This window comes from Apostichopus japonicus, chromosome 18 (genome assembly GCF_037975245.1).
Source record: "Apostichopus japonicus isolate 1M-3 chromosome 18, ASM3797524v1, whole genome shotgun sequence".
NCBI classification, from domain to species: domain Eukaryota; kingdom Metazoa; phylum Echinodermata; class Holothuroidea; order Aspidochirotida; family Stichopodidae; genus Apostichopus; species Apostichopus japonicus.
Window position 1 is genome coordinate 15,482,984 of NC_092578.1, and position 14,067 is coordinate 15,497,050.

At 35.6% G+C, this 14,067-nt stretch overlaps 1 protein-coding gene across 1 annotated transcript in view; it reads left to right on the forward strand.

Annotated features, from left to right (window-relative positions):
* Nucleotides 1-10,968: 10,968 nt before the first annotated feature.
* The window catches only part of LOC139958725 (integrin alpha-8-like), a 38,477-nt gene continuing 35,378 nt past the window's right edge, over nt 10,969-14,067 (forward strand). The window contains exon 1 of the mRNA XM_071956022.1: nt 10,969-11,751. Within this exon, the coding sequence (XP_071812123.1) occupies nt 11,582-11,751 (170 nt within the window). The 5' untranslated portion in view covers nt 10,969-11,581. The remainder of the gene's footprint in view (nt 11,752-14,067) is intronic.

Below are 14,067 nucleotides of genomic sequence, written 5' to 3' on the forward strand. Positions count from 1 at the left end.
AACAAAGTTTCGGCATACTTTTCTAAAATTGAAAATTTCCCTTTGGAAAATTTTAAATATATACTCCACCCCATCAAATCTTTCCCCATGAATGGTTCTCATTTAGTTATTTCATATATTTCGGCTTTCATACTGACTGTCAAGGTTATCCTTCTCAATACCTTATAGCTGGTTAATAAAACAATGCGTCAATGAGTTTATTAATCGTTCAACGACCTCTCAGACAAAACTTCCCTCTTTACAGTCAATCCGTACACATGTCAGTCTTATATTGTATCATTAACTTTACAATGTAGATTTACTTAGAGATATCGTTCACGAAGGTTATTGAAATTATATTAAAAAGATATTCCATAAAATATGATATTGAATATTTTCAAGTCTAAATTTGTTAATATGATTTTATTGAGTGAAAGTTCATGGTCATTTTTTGTGTGTGGTTATAACTCGATTTTATTCAATTAATTTCGAAGCTGCAGACTATGGACAGATGTATATAAGGGTTTTCAATCACAGCAGTTTAATATTGTTATTTGAAGTGAGTTCATTAGCATACCGTATCATATCTCATCTCATCGATATTGTACAAGCTGGTAGAATTTTTAAATAATTTTTTTTTTCTTCAAAATATATATATATGTTTTTTTTCTGATCAGTAAGAACATGACTTCATAAGAGTTATCGACTCCTTACATTATGAGGATAAAATTTTCATCTCAATTGAATGAAAATGATTAATGCATCTCGATTTCTTTGCATTTTGCACCGGTTTTAAACTTTTCCAATACTTAGACGAAAGATGTTCAGTTTGAGATATATTACAAGGCGATTCAATTTCAACAGAAATGTAGCAAAGGGTGATGGAAGAAGTGTGGGGAAGGGATGAGGGGGTGTCGAGGGTACGGGTGAGGGTCTAGGGGTGATGATTGGAGCGACGATAGGAGCAAGAATATGGACAGGATGAGCTACACGTTCAGACTTTCTTTTCTTTCAAATTTATCTGTAGGTATAAACGTGATTCACAAGGGTTCTCTTTGAAGGAAAAACGCACTAAACGTCAAACAAAAGGCAGCAAAGGGTGGAATGGGGAACTCCAGGTGGTATTTGAGAAGGGGATATCGGGTAGGGGTATTTGGGGTTTATCAGAGAATGGGATATTGGGGGAGAGAAGATTGCGGAGGGAGAGATGGTGAATTTGACTCTCTTCATAAAATTTATAGGTTGTAGATTTCTCTGTCTAGAAATATTACTTTGATTTGATCTTACAGAATTCATTTTGTGGGAATTTAGAAATAATCATGTTTTCTATTTAAATCTACGACAGTATTGCCATTCAAGGCTAATTGGGGGAAGGGAGGTGGGGGGGGGGGTCTGCCAAGGCCAGGGTAATTTGTTGAAACAAATGTTTCCTAAACACCTCGTGAATAAATGACGAATGTACTTCCAGCCGCTATATACGGTATCTCCTTTGTTCGTATTGGTTCGTCGTCGCCATTTTGTCTCTAAAAGTTCACCAAGTGCTAAACCGATTATATCACGGTGTAATACCGGAAGATAGAATGAGTTTATTATGCTATTCTTAATAATAAACCATCTTAAAGCTGAATTGCCCGGAGATATGTCAGAAATATAATCATTCTATATTTCATATACAAATCGTAAAATCAGATCCGTTGGATGCAAGGTGTATTTATTGCTTCAATTGGGACTATACCGGGAGGAAGTCATTGCTAACACGATGTATATACTTAAACCAAGAATATTGTATCCTATTTATGATCTTCAAAATTTTCAAAGACACCCGGCAAAGTATACAGTTACAACGGCGGGTTAATATATAGTAACATTTCTCCGAGAGCCTTCAGTTTCTTCTCATTGAAAAAAAAACCGGTGAGTCATAACACCAATTTACGGATCGTTGGTCTCACCAGATGGTATAATGTTAATAATAGGCCACACGGGATTTGATTAGGTTATATGTAATATGTGCATGTGTGTACGCTACGTTATACACTAACATGCACACGCACACACAGACACAATTAAATAAATGATTTATGTAGGGCTATAAATCTAACTGTCTGGATACGTATATCGTTTTCTGTCTTTCTTTTTTCTCTCGGCCGCTTATATAATAATAATAATAATAATAATGATAACAATAATAACAACAACAACAATACTAATAATAATAATCTGCAGTTATTTTTACGACGCGACCAGATATATAGGATTAACGTGCAAGGGCTTATGGATTACAACTTATAAGCGTCGGATGGCTTCCATCAACTCAAATTTGGAATCTTTTCAATTTAGAGAGTAATTTCAGATGGGAAACCGTAGGATGAAAAAAACCCACCTAACTATGACCCGGCCGGGAATCGAACCCGGAACCTCCCGATTGCTAAGCCTCATTGCTTCAAATGACACCGCCTTTATCCACTATATACACTATTTAGAAAAGATAAAGTTGATAAGTTGATAAAGATAGTACAATGCACGATGTATCAACAAGCATCTAGAACATGAAATTTAAAGCGTTGTGCTGTAATTTGGATTAGGAATTCATTCTGTGGTATTTAATAATATATGTACATAGGACCACAAAAGCATACCCGGTTTTGTAGCATAAGTTACCTCCGTCGTTATCATATCTTTGTATATACATATATTGACTGCATGGGTACCGTACCGTGTATAAGATATTATGCGATTGCTATTTCAAACACAGCATCTACCAATGATGACATTAGCTCTTGTGCCGTCTGGAAAATCCTGGACTCAAATATACACGTGGCGGTAAATGTAAAGTTTATCATTAAAAATACGTAAAATGTTTCACTTCTTAGTTGAAAACCCCATCTCAATAGCTTGTCTCTAACTCGAGACATGGTTAATGGAAATGAAACCCTTTTTTGTCATGTTGAACCCTGATTATTCCGGGTAGTGGATCTCAGTGGGTGGTATCTGATGTCATCATGGTGGGATGATGTGTTTCAAGAGTATTTTTTTAACTTTCCTATTATAACCTTCCTATCGATTTATTCTAAGAAATGTGACAGCTTGGAAAAATTTGCTTAGCTGTATTTAGAATTTCAAAAAACAGCAACTTTTGTTGTGGAATATTAATTCAAATATGCTCTTTGAATAAGGAAGTTCACCTTTGTAAAGAAAACATTAACCAGCTGAATTGCCACGATGACGTCATTCACTCTGTTGTTGCCAGATGCATTAAGAAAATATTACGAAATTTAAAAATGTCATGCAGGCAAATTGCTATGAGGATGTGGTTTTGGCCTAAAGATGTAGAAAATTGAGAACAATTTTATTAGACAGTTCAACTTCAGCCACTGTGGAAGTATGCCTTTAAAGGCATTGATGCCTCGCACCAAACCGCGTGCCGCGCTCTGTCAAAGTTAACTTTCCGTTGCTTGCAAGTCAAGTTTTCTTCTTGTCGCTACAAAATGCAGACATTAATGAAACGTGATACCTTGTTATCTTTTATCTAGACATGAGATGCCCAGCGCTGCTATGTACACTGTGTTGTGGGTATTGCCCGTTGCAGCTTAATATTGACTGTACACTATAGTGTCTAATTACCGACGGTAGCAAGCTGCACTGTGTGTATTTTCTGGGATCGATGGTGGTGTCTAACAATTCTGTTACACCTCATTCAAACTAGGTTAGATTACCGGCATGAGACGTTTCTTTGTGCGCGAGTCTTCACACCCTTTAAAACAGCTAGTGTTTCGCGTTTGGTCAAAGAAATATTTCCCAAACCTGTGCAGTCTTACTCATAATCAGGTTGCAATGATCCATCAAAATAGAAGGATACCCTCCTAGATATTTACTTCAATTGTAGGGTAATGAGAAAGCATACTTTGATTCAAATCTCAACGTTTCGTCTCGCAGACATTTGGCGTTATCTTATAGACAAAATGTGAATTGTGATAAAGCTTAATTTTTTTTAACTTGTGTTTTCTATACTTCTACTTTCTACATTTTTCGAAATGAAATTTGACTATGGGATAATGAGTTACATTTAAAGGATACCTGTGGTTTTATCCAGGATTTTATGGAAGAGTAGTGTGGCGATGGGGTCGTTGAAGCCGAATCCCATGTAAGGGTGGGGCTTAATTGGAGAATTCCCTTCCACAAAGATAATATATTTTTTAGACGTAAAATTGAGGCATATTTAAATCTAAATTAGCTCAATAATTTAGTCTATACTCAATATTATTCTAATAACTACTTTTGAAGTTTTTCTGTGAGGATGAAGTGTAGGCCCAAAACCCTCTACACCCCCCACCCCCCCCTAAACCCATGCGATAGATCCTGTCCTTTGGATATCAGTGCTAAACAATCATGAAATCAGTTACCAACATCAATCCAAACAGTTGTGTTAGGTCATCTAAATAGTGACGAAACCATGCCATTCCTAACTCTTAATTCCAAGTAATCCATTCCTATAAACCTATAACCTCCTATACACTATGTATTGTGAAATCAAGTGGTATTTGTTACTGAATTCACTGTTGTTTTTCAATGTTTTAAAACTGTGTGTCTGTCATGGGTATCAAATATTTCAGGCGCGTATCCAGGATTTTCTAACCCGGGGGGCGCGAATTACTATCTAAGCGGAGCGCCACCATTGATACCCCCAAGATCACCGGAAATGGCACTTCTCGGGCTTGAAAATGAGCAACCAGATGTACACTTTTGCCTGAGAACCAAGTATTTCCCAAAAGTTTTTTCCATCCATAACCTTTTTGAAGATTGTCACCAGTCACACATCATGTTCGACCTGATTGCATGTCCTATGGATGATTGCTTTTGTAGGTTATTCTACGTCACGGCCCACAATATCCGTCGGCCCCACTTTTCAAGGTTTTAAGCCCATTACTTGTTGAGAATTTGAAAATTCACTTTTCTCGTGAATAAACTCACTTGAAAACATAGCCATAATGTTGCAGAAAATTCAATCTATAGACAACCAATATAGAAAAACCTCCTTGAACCCCTAACAGACAGGTCAAAATTGAACGAGTAGAGGAAAGTATGATGAAGAATGTTGGTGAGGAAATTTTGGAAAATTCCGACAGAGTTAATTTATTGGTGTAGAAATATTGCAACCTCTTATAATGGCTTTTACAAAACTTGGTTGAAGGAAGAGAAAAATAGCAGATATTTCCGATAGCAGGTATATCGAAACCGAACACTTCACTCATAGGCGTAGGTCCCGTAGGAGGCGGGGGCTGCAGCCCCCCCCAATTGTTTTCCCATTTCTTTCGGGCACCTACTGAAAGAAAAATAAATAGCAATGAATGGCTTAAAATGATCTCGTTGGTAATTGAAATAAAGTTGTAAGCTTGGCCGACACTACCTTTGTAAAAGAGAGTTTTGACATAAATGGATCTGTATGGTTTTTCTCCATCTACATAAGACATTTGGTTGTTTACATTAGCATCCGGCGGTATACTGTGCAACTTTGACGGACCGTGAGGTAGACGATGCCATTTGATGTAATGAGCGATCTTGCCTATATGATATTGGCATCGACATGTTGAATGCGCGCTTAGCGCGCGAAAAATTTTGGCTTTTTTTTCGGGCAAGTCATTACAGCCCCCAAATCCAATCTGGCTCCTACGCCTTTGACTACACACATTGACAGTTTTTGAGGCTGTTCATCGTGGAACATGCATTTCAATGCTCATTGATATGATGTTATATCTGCTCTTTGCTTTACAAATTCGAACAGGCGTGTAGCGAGTAATTGCCAAGGGAGGGCGAAGCCTGTAGGCAAACTATCTAAGTGAAGCGCCACCATGAGTTGGCGCGAAGCGTACAAGAAAAATTTTGGCCGAAAATGCCTCCCAGATCGCTGGAAATGACACTTCCCAGGCCTTGTAAGTTGCATCTAAGCATTGTCTATTTTGAAATTACTAGCGATGTCATAAAGAAAATTTGCTCGGGGGGGGGGCGGTCGCCCCCTTCCCGAAATGCGTTATGTTCCCCGACGACTCGGTCGAGTTCAAGTACATTAGTGAGAGAGGAAAAACGGAAACGTCAAAAATGGAGTTGTCGGGGTAAGGGGTAGGGTGAGGCGCACACCCCCTCCGTAATCCTTGATCTGTCACTGACTACCCTGTGTATATAATAGGGATCTTTCTCTTCCCGAGGTCTTGGCTATCTTCTACTCCCTCCTTTTCTCCTTTTTCTCTCTTTTTTCTTTTTCTTTTCCCTTCCTTCCTCTCCTCCTTTTCTTTTTTCCCCTCCTTTTCCCTTTTTTCTTCTCTTTTTTTTCTCTCCTCTTTTCCTTACCTGGGGGGCGCGCGCCCCCAACACCCCCCCTGGATACGCACCTGTAATTCATTACAAAGCATTTGGTTTCAATTAAACATGGACAATTATTCGATTGACTTCCACTTAAATCCTTTCTCTCTCTGTACATACACCGGAATAACACCTGAATAACACCTGAATACACCTTGAATAACACTCGGAAGATTAAGGCGTGGAACGTTGGGGAATGCTCATGTTTTCATGATCAAGCCCAAGATAAGGCCTACTTCGCGCAAGAGTTCCGTAACGCATTTAGGGCCGGAAGAGTCACAGACCTATTGACAACAGGAAGTGTTTCCGTGGCAACAAATGAACCTTACCGTATTATAGGTATTGGCGTGAGAATGGTCCTGCTATGAGTAGGTGGTTTGTTTGTTACGTTGGACTATATACAATAATATCCAAAGTCTGTGGGATTGAAAATAAACAGCTTCGGTGCTTACAATCATTTTTCGTCACGTATACACATGTCTGCTCGCAAAATGTACAAAGGATCTCTTTCTTCTGTGCGTGAGGAAATTCTTTAAAGTTCGATGTACCTTTCTTATAGGTAACCGCATTTAGGTTAGTTTTTTTAATTTTTTTTATTTCTCTTCGTATTTACTTACCTAAATGATAGTGAACTTCTTTGAAAGAGTAATAAAATTAGTGTAAGTTTCCAAGTCAGGATTTACGTACATCTTAAAGCTACTTCCTACAGAATTCAACATCTTCTGTCATAGTATTAGGAATATTACGTTATTATTTCGAATATCTATCGTTATATAGTTATTTAATATTCTGCACCATATAGACCAATGGAGCCAGAGGTGTAGTTAGACTTCTGTTTCTATGGGGCGGAGAGTTTGGACAGTGCTTTCGTAGGGGGTAGGTATGACATTAAAAGAACACACTTTTTTTTGCATTTTTTTTTTGGGGGGGGGGGGGATCTGACAGATATTTGTGGAGGGGGATATAGGGCAAACAAGTTGACCTCTGGTTTAAGTCACTAACGGACTCAAAATGTATCAGCAATGACGTCAAATATGCTATAGATTATGTTATAATGGTCACCCATTTCCAAACATCAGCATACAGGCCTATTCCCATCCACCTCCTTGAAGTGGCTTCCCTCACTTTTACATTAAATCGTTTTAATTAATACTCCTAACCGTCAGGGAATAACTTGGAAAAATAAATCAGAAGAGTATTACTACCATTAGAAATTTTCTTGAACTTTGATACAACTTGCTTCAACATTTTAAGAATTTTAATGACTTTTAAACGTACAAGTCGACGGTGTGCATGCAGATGGCTTATTTTTTGTTGTTGAACGAATCCAAACTATTTTACGCTTACTGCGAATTCAGAAACGCAAAATACTTTCTCGTTCCCGCGTTTTCTTATGAAACCTACATAGAGTAGGTTTTGGTCACTCGCGTTGAATATATATATATATATATATGTATATATAAATATAAGTGAAAATCGTAATGAGTTGTAAAATCAAGAACAGTGAAAAAAATATCCAGCATCCACCGGGATTCGAACCCTGGCCTTCCGCTTTGTACGCGGACACCCTAACCAACTATAGGCCATGGACGCTGATTGTATGTTTAGAGGTTCTAAACCGGTAAGGAAGGTCGTAATTCCACTGTAGGCGTTTGTCACCTGTATCGAACAATTCTAGTTCTGTTTTTGGTGACATATTTTGCCTTACTCTAGAGATCAAACATGATGCTGACCAACTCGAAAATCATTTGTGATTCCTAAAGCCGGATCTCGAAAAAGATACTTTGAACAGACTTTATGTTAATGAAATGGAGGCAAACGACAAAGGCAAATGAATATATATAAATGAGAATCGTAATATATATATATATATATATATATATTTATATATACATATAATCGTAATATATATATATATATCTATCTATTTATATATACATATATATCTATATATAAATGAAAATCGTAATGAGTTGGAAAATCAAGAACAGTGAAAAAACTTCCAGCCTCCACCGGGATTCGAACCCGGGCCTTCCGCTCTGTACGCGGACACCCTAACCACTAGGCTATGGATATATATATATATATATATATATATATATATATGCTCGTAGTGAGTTGGAAAATATATATATATATATGACATGGGAACGGAAATCATATATAGGGGCCTACTTTACATTTGGCAAGTATACGTTGTCTAATTATGACAGATTGTATGCACGAGCAAAAAGCGGCTTACCGCAAGTTCACAGACAAAAGCCTTATACGATGGATAAAGAGCAGGTCGCATGAAAGTAGATCACCAAACATGAAAATATGACAGGACAATACTTCCAAATATGTTATTCTAGCCCAAGCCTGGAAAGTCAATGATGGCAATGTGGAAGTAATAAAAGCGACTTTTTTAACGCTCCATTGGATTGAACATATAGCCTAATCGGATCTACTGAGGTTTTTACTAAATTGGTAATTACGGAGTCTAAATAATAATTCTAACTGTTCTCCATAAACTTAACTTAGCCGACATATCTCGTGTTTGTGTTGCATTGGTTATATAGTCTAGCAGTAATATCATAACCATGTAAATGTTAATGGAAGGAACATATCTATGAACAGGAGTTTTGAGAGCAAGGCCGCCCCTTCCTTCCCCCGTTTGAAGGTCTCATATATGTTCATGGTATACACTCATATGGTATATGTGAGATATACATAGGCTACATGTACACATATACATATACATCACACATACATAGACAGTACACATATAGTCATAAATATGCATACAGATACATATAGAACGAAGCATATACATATATAAATACTAACATACACACGCACGTATACATAATATTATATTATAACTGTTCCGTGACTTTCAGGTTGGTGAGGCAAACTATCTATAAAAACGGCGTAGGCCTATATGTATATGGCGTACGGTAATTGTTATATGATATTCCAATATACTGTTGACTGCCTCTATAGTTTATCATGATAGTTTATATGTTTCTTTTTGACGGAATTCCATGGACATCCATGTTTCAAGAAATGTTTCATATTTTATGAGTCAAATATGACATGGTAAATGGTGCCAAACTGAAGATCATTCTAAAATATTATGTAAGAAATGTCAAGGAATATAATCCGCTCCAGACCCCATCCCCACCCCACCCCACTCCAGCCAACCCACCCAGCCCCGCCCGCCTGCCTGCCTGCGTGCACGATTATCCGTGATTGTGCAAATAGATATCTACATCATGACCTTATCAAACTAAGCTTCGGGACAACCAATTTCGCAATTTCTTTCCTGCATGAGCGGATGTTGATTACTTCCATTCATCCATTACGTTGTGGGTGGTAAGAGGGGGTGCAGGGAGGGGGGGGGGGGGTAGGAGTAGTAGGAGATGTAATAGGGTATGTGGTAGCCTTCGTAATGTCGTCACCCTTCCAGAATTCCAAAACTTAAAAGCCCTCACTACTTTCCTACATTTAATTCCATGTGGCTTGAATGAAATCCAACCCTAAATATCCAACTCCGTTGTCCATTTACCATATGACTCACCCTTTTCTGTTACTCATCTTGTTTCTTACTTTCCTTTCTCAATATGTCAAGATCGCAATCCTTTAAGCAAATCGCATTTTTGGAAAGTGCAACGTCTGCATAATAAAAAATAATAAGTACTAAAAAACGTCGTGTAGCACGGATTGACAGAGAAAGAACACCCGCTTGAACTTTGAGTTATTCAAATAGTTTGTTCATGATTATCACGACGGCTTCGAGTTATTAACTTCGTTGTTGTCGCGTTTCCATTGGTTCATTTTCCTCAATAGTAAGGTAATAATTTAACCCTGCTTTAAGATTTAAGTCAATAATGACGCATAGTGTGCTGTCACCAATGTATACGTATGTTGTCCATCATCATACGTCAGCTTTTTTCGTCCCTCTTTGATTTTTTATTAGTTTCCTATTTTCCTATTTTTTTTATCTTTTCAGATGGACAAATTGACCAGCTTGATATAAATTCCCAACGCTTCCCATACTTCCAAGTGATGAATGAGATTTTTTATCGCAGGAAGTCGCAAGAATAACCAGCAAAGCTTTCAGGATTATTACATCATTTCATCAAATCGCATGTGAAGGATTTTGCCTGGGAAAGAAATAATGAAAGAGGAGAGAGAGAACGAAACCGATGTATAGAAATACGCGTTTGTAATTATAACATGAAATTGAGACATTTCGCGGTAGCACATAATAACAAAAAGGGGGTATAGTAAAAAATAATTTTCTTCAGAATTAATGCTAATATAGACCGATTTCGGGGAAAAAAATCCACCTTAGACTGACATTGACGGTTTGTAAGAAGGTCAAATAAAACAACAGATGACTCTCACAAAAACAAACCTCGCATGTTACAAAATATTATTAATGTTTCTCATATAATTACGAGCAGATGTCTTTACAAACCACCGTGTATATATACAGGACCGTTCTAATTAGATGAACGGCTTTGATCACGTGACCTTACATGACATTTTCAAAACAATTGAAGTATAGTCAATTAGCCCAATTTCCGTCACCCTCAAATGAAGCTGATTTTAAATGTTAAATTAAAATAATAGAGACACGTTTTTTTTTTCAAAGAGAAGAATATTTTTTCGGGAATCTCAAGCACTAAAAATATCATAAGTACCGCCTACGACTTAACAGTGTATAATTTTTTTTGTCTTCTGTTTGAATTAAGTGCGGTTTTTTTTTTGGTTGGGTCGCTAAGGTAGAGAAAAAGACAACATCCGAAAAGTGGTCTGCGCTCATTTAACGATTTGCATTGGTTCCTTCCTAAACCACCAGTTCCGGACTGAAAAATATACAGACTAGGTTTAGCACTACTGCAGGGCAACAAGTAGAACAACAAGAAACTGTTATTACCAAAGAGCCTCAAAGAGAAATTATACCGTATTATACTGACGATGGTTAAGTTATCAATTCAAAAGTAGGTTATCTATGGAATTTATCACGAGGCAACCCAACAAGGCCAATCGGAATAACACAATGAAAATATTGTTTTTTAAATAATGGAAATGGATTTTAATTGATTCAATTGTTTTTTTCTACTGCTAATTACAAGTTTGACAGCAGTTATAGTAGCAGAGACGTGACAAGACGTAAGCTAATCACCTTGACTTGTTTTGGCTTGATCTATTTTTGTTCATTTGACACTTGGTGTGTAAAACAGTCAGGGGAAAAGTCATGTCGGAGAGAATGGAATACTTAATGCCTGTGATAATGTGTCTCATTCAAATGTTGAGGATGTGTGCTAGCTTCAGCCTTGATACCGCTCTACCCATAATACACTACGGTGAAGAAGGCAGTCTGTTTGGATTCTCGGTGGCCATGCACAGTGAAGGGACACAGACCAAGTAAGTTCGTTTTTAGTAACATTTTTTTTTCTTCTGTGCATAATGTTTTGTCTGTTAATGTTCATATACCCGTATATTTATGCGTGTATAGTATACATGAGTAAATCTATGCGTTTGTGCATGTATGTATGTGTGTATGTATATGTGCGTGTATGTGGGTTTATATGTGCTATTATTATTATTATTATTAATATTATTATTATTATTATTATTATTATTATTATTATTATTATTATTATTATTATTATTATTATTATTATTGTCATTATTATTATTATGAATATTATCATCATAATTAATATGCATATATGAATATACATATGCATACTTTATGTATTATATATTTTATATACTACATGTATATATATATATATATATATATATATATATATATATATATATATATATATATATATATATATATATATATATATGCATATAAAGGCCTCTTTGTAAACTTATATAGACCTACATATACATACTCACATACGTGTACGATCCGCACTGATTCCATGTGATTATTATTAATACGAAAAAGTGTCACAGAAACGAACTTATTAGAATCGAAAAGATTTATCCATCTTTAATCTTTTCTACATACTCAATGTTCCTTTAACGAAATGAAATGTATATATTGATCGAGTATTATTTAATTTGAGAGGCACTTGGATACATTGATAAAATTGCCGTAAATTGGCGACCAATTTCAAAGGCCCGACTTTTTATTGTCACTAAATCTAATTTGGTTTGAAACATACAACAATGGTTTCGTTTTGTTGAACAACTCTACAGCTGGTATCATGTCTGAAAGGTTTATGTCTCTCCAGTTGGATTTTGTTTTATTCTTTCAAAGTTTTAAAAGGAGTTTTTGTCCCCATTCAATGTATTTACTGAACCTCTCATGATTTGCGAGAACATAAAAATGTCACGCAAAGTCACATTCTTTAGAAAGACAAATTATTTCCTTTCATCTGCTCAAGACCTCTCCAGCTGTCAAAAGGAAATAAAGAAAATCATTGAAAAAAATAGGTCAAAGAAATTCGAGTAGGAAACAACGCATCCGTAATCAGGTATACTTTGTAATATTGTATGAGACTTAGACGATATAAGTTAGGCCTATATACCTGTATAACGCTACCTCGTGAATGGATTCTTATCATATAATATAAAAATATATATATAATTAAAATACACAGATATCAGTTCATGTTGGATTTTCTATATAACACTTTGATATTTTGAGAAATGTTCCCTTAAAAAGCTGAGATCGATCGATTAAAGTCACTGGAAATACATGTACATGCTATTGCACATACGATAAGTTTAACTGACAGTTCCTCAGATGAAACGTAAAACTTAATGGGAAAAAACAAACAGACTTTATAGGTCTCAAATGAAATGTTTACACTGCGTTACAATTTTTTTATTTTTTATTTTTTTAAATTAAGGACAAGTGGTATATGTATGGCATCCAACCGGTGTTCTAATGTTTATATGAAGGTTTAAGAAATATATATATAAAACATGTTTTCGTTGAGTTATTAGAGTTTAAAAAACGATGGTTTAACATTAACATCTAGGCCTGCACTGAGAGGCTGACGTCATCATCAGTTTAGCCTTAAAGGGGCGTTCCAGAGATTTAGCACATTTTGTTGTTGAAAAGATGAAGATCGTGAATACGAGAAAAGCTGCAGAATCAATATAGACTGTATAACATTCAATTTCTTCTGGTTTTCTTGGAATGTATGACATATTAAGACAAAAATTCTTTAAGTATCCAAATCGCAATCAATTGAAATAATTTTATATATATATATATATATATATATATATATATATATATATATATATATATATATATATATATATATATATATATATATATATATATATATATATATATATATATATATATATATATATATATATATATATGTATATATATATATATATATATATATATATATATATATATATATATATATATATATATATATATATATATATATATTAATACATGTACCGCTTAACAATAAATGACGAAAAATTGACACCGGGAAATTATGATCAAACTTGCTAAGAGCGAAGATATTTCTTTGCTGATATTCAAGTTCAAACCTGGAAGAAATGGCTGGTACATTCACCCACGCTGTCCAGACGATTTAATCATAAAGTAAAGTCGTGGATTGTATGAGGATTGTAACTTAATACCTTTCCCAGTGTGATATAGGTCGCTCAAGCCATGTTGACCTAACGTAAGTGCTTATCATAACAGCCCCGTGACCTAGGAAAACTAAAGCCTAATGATTTTTATAT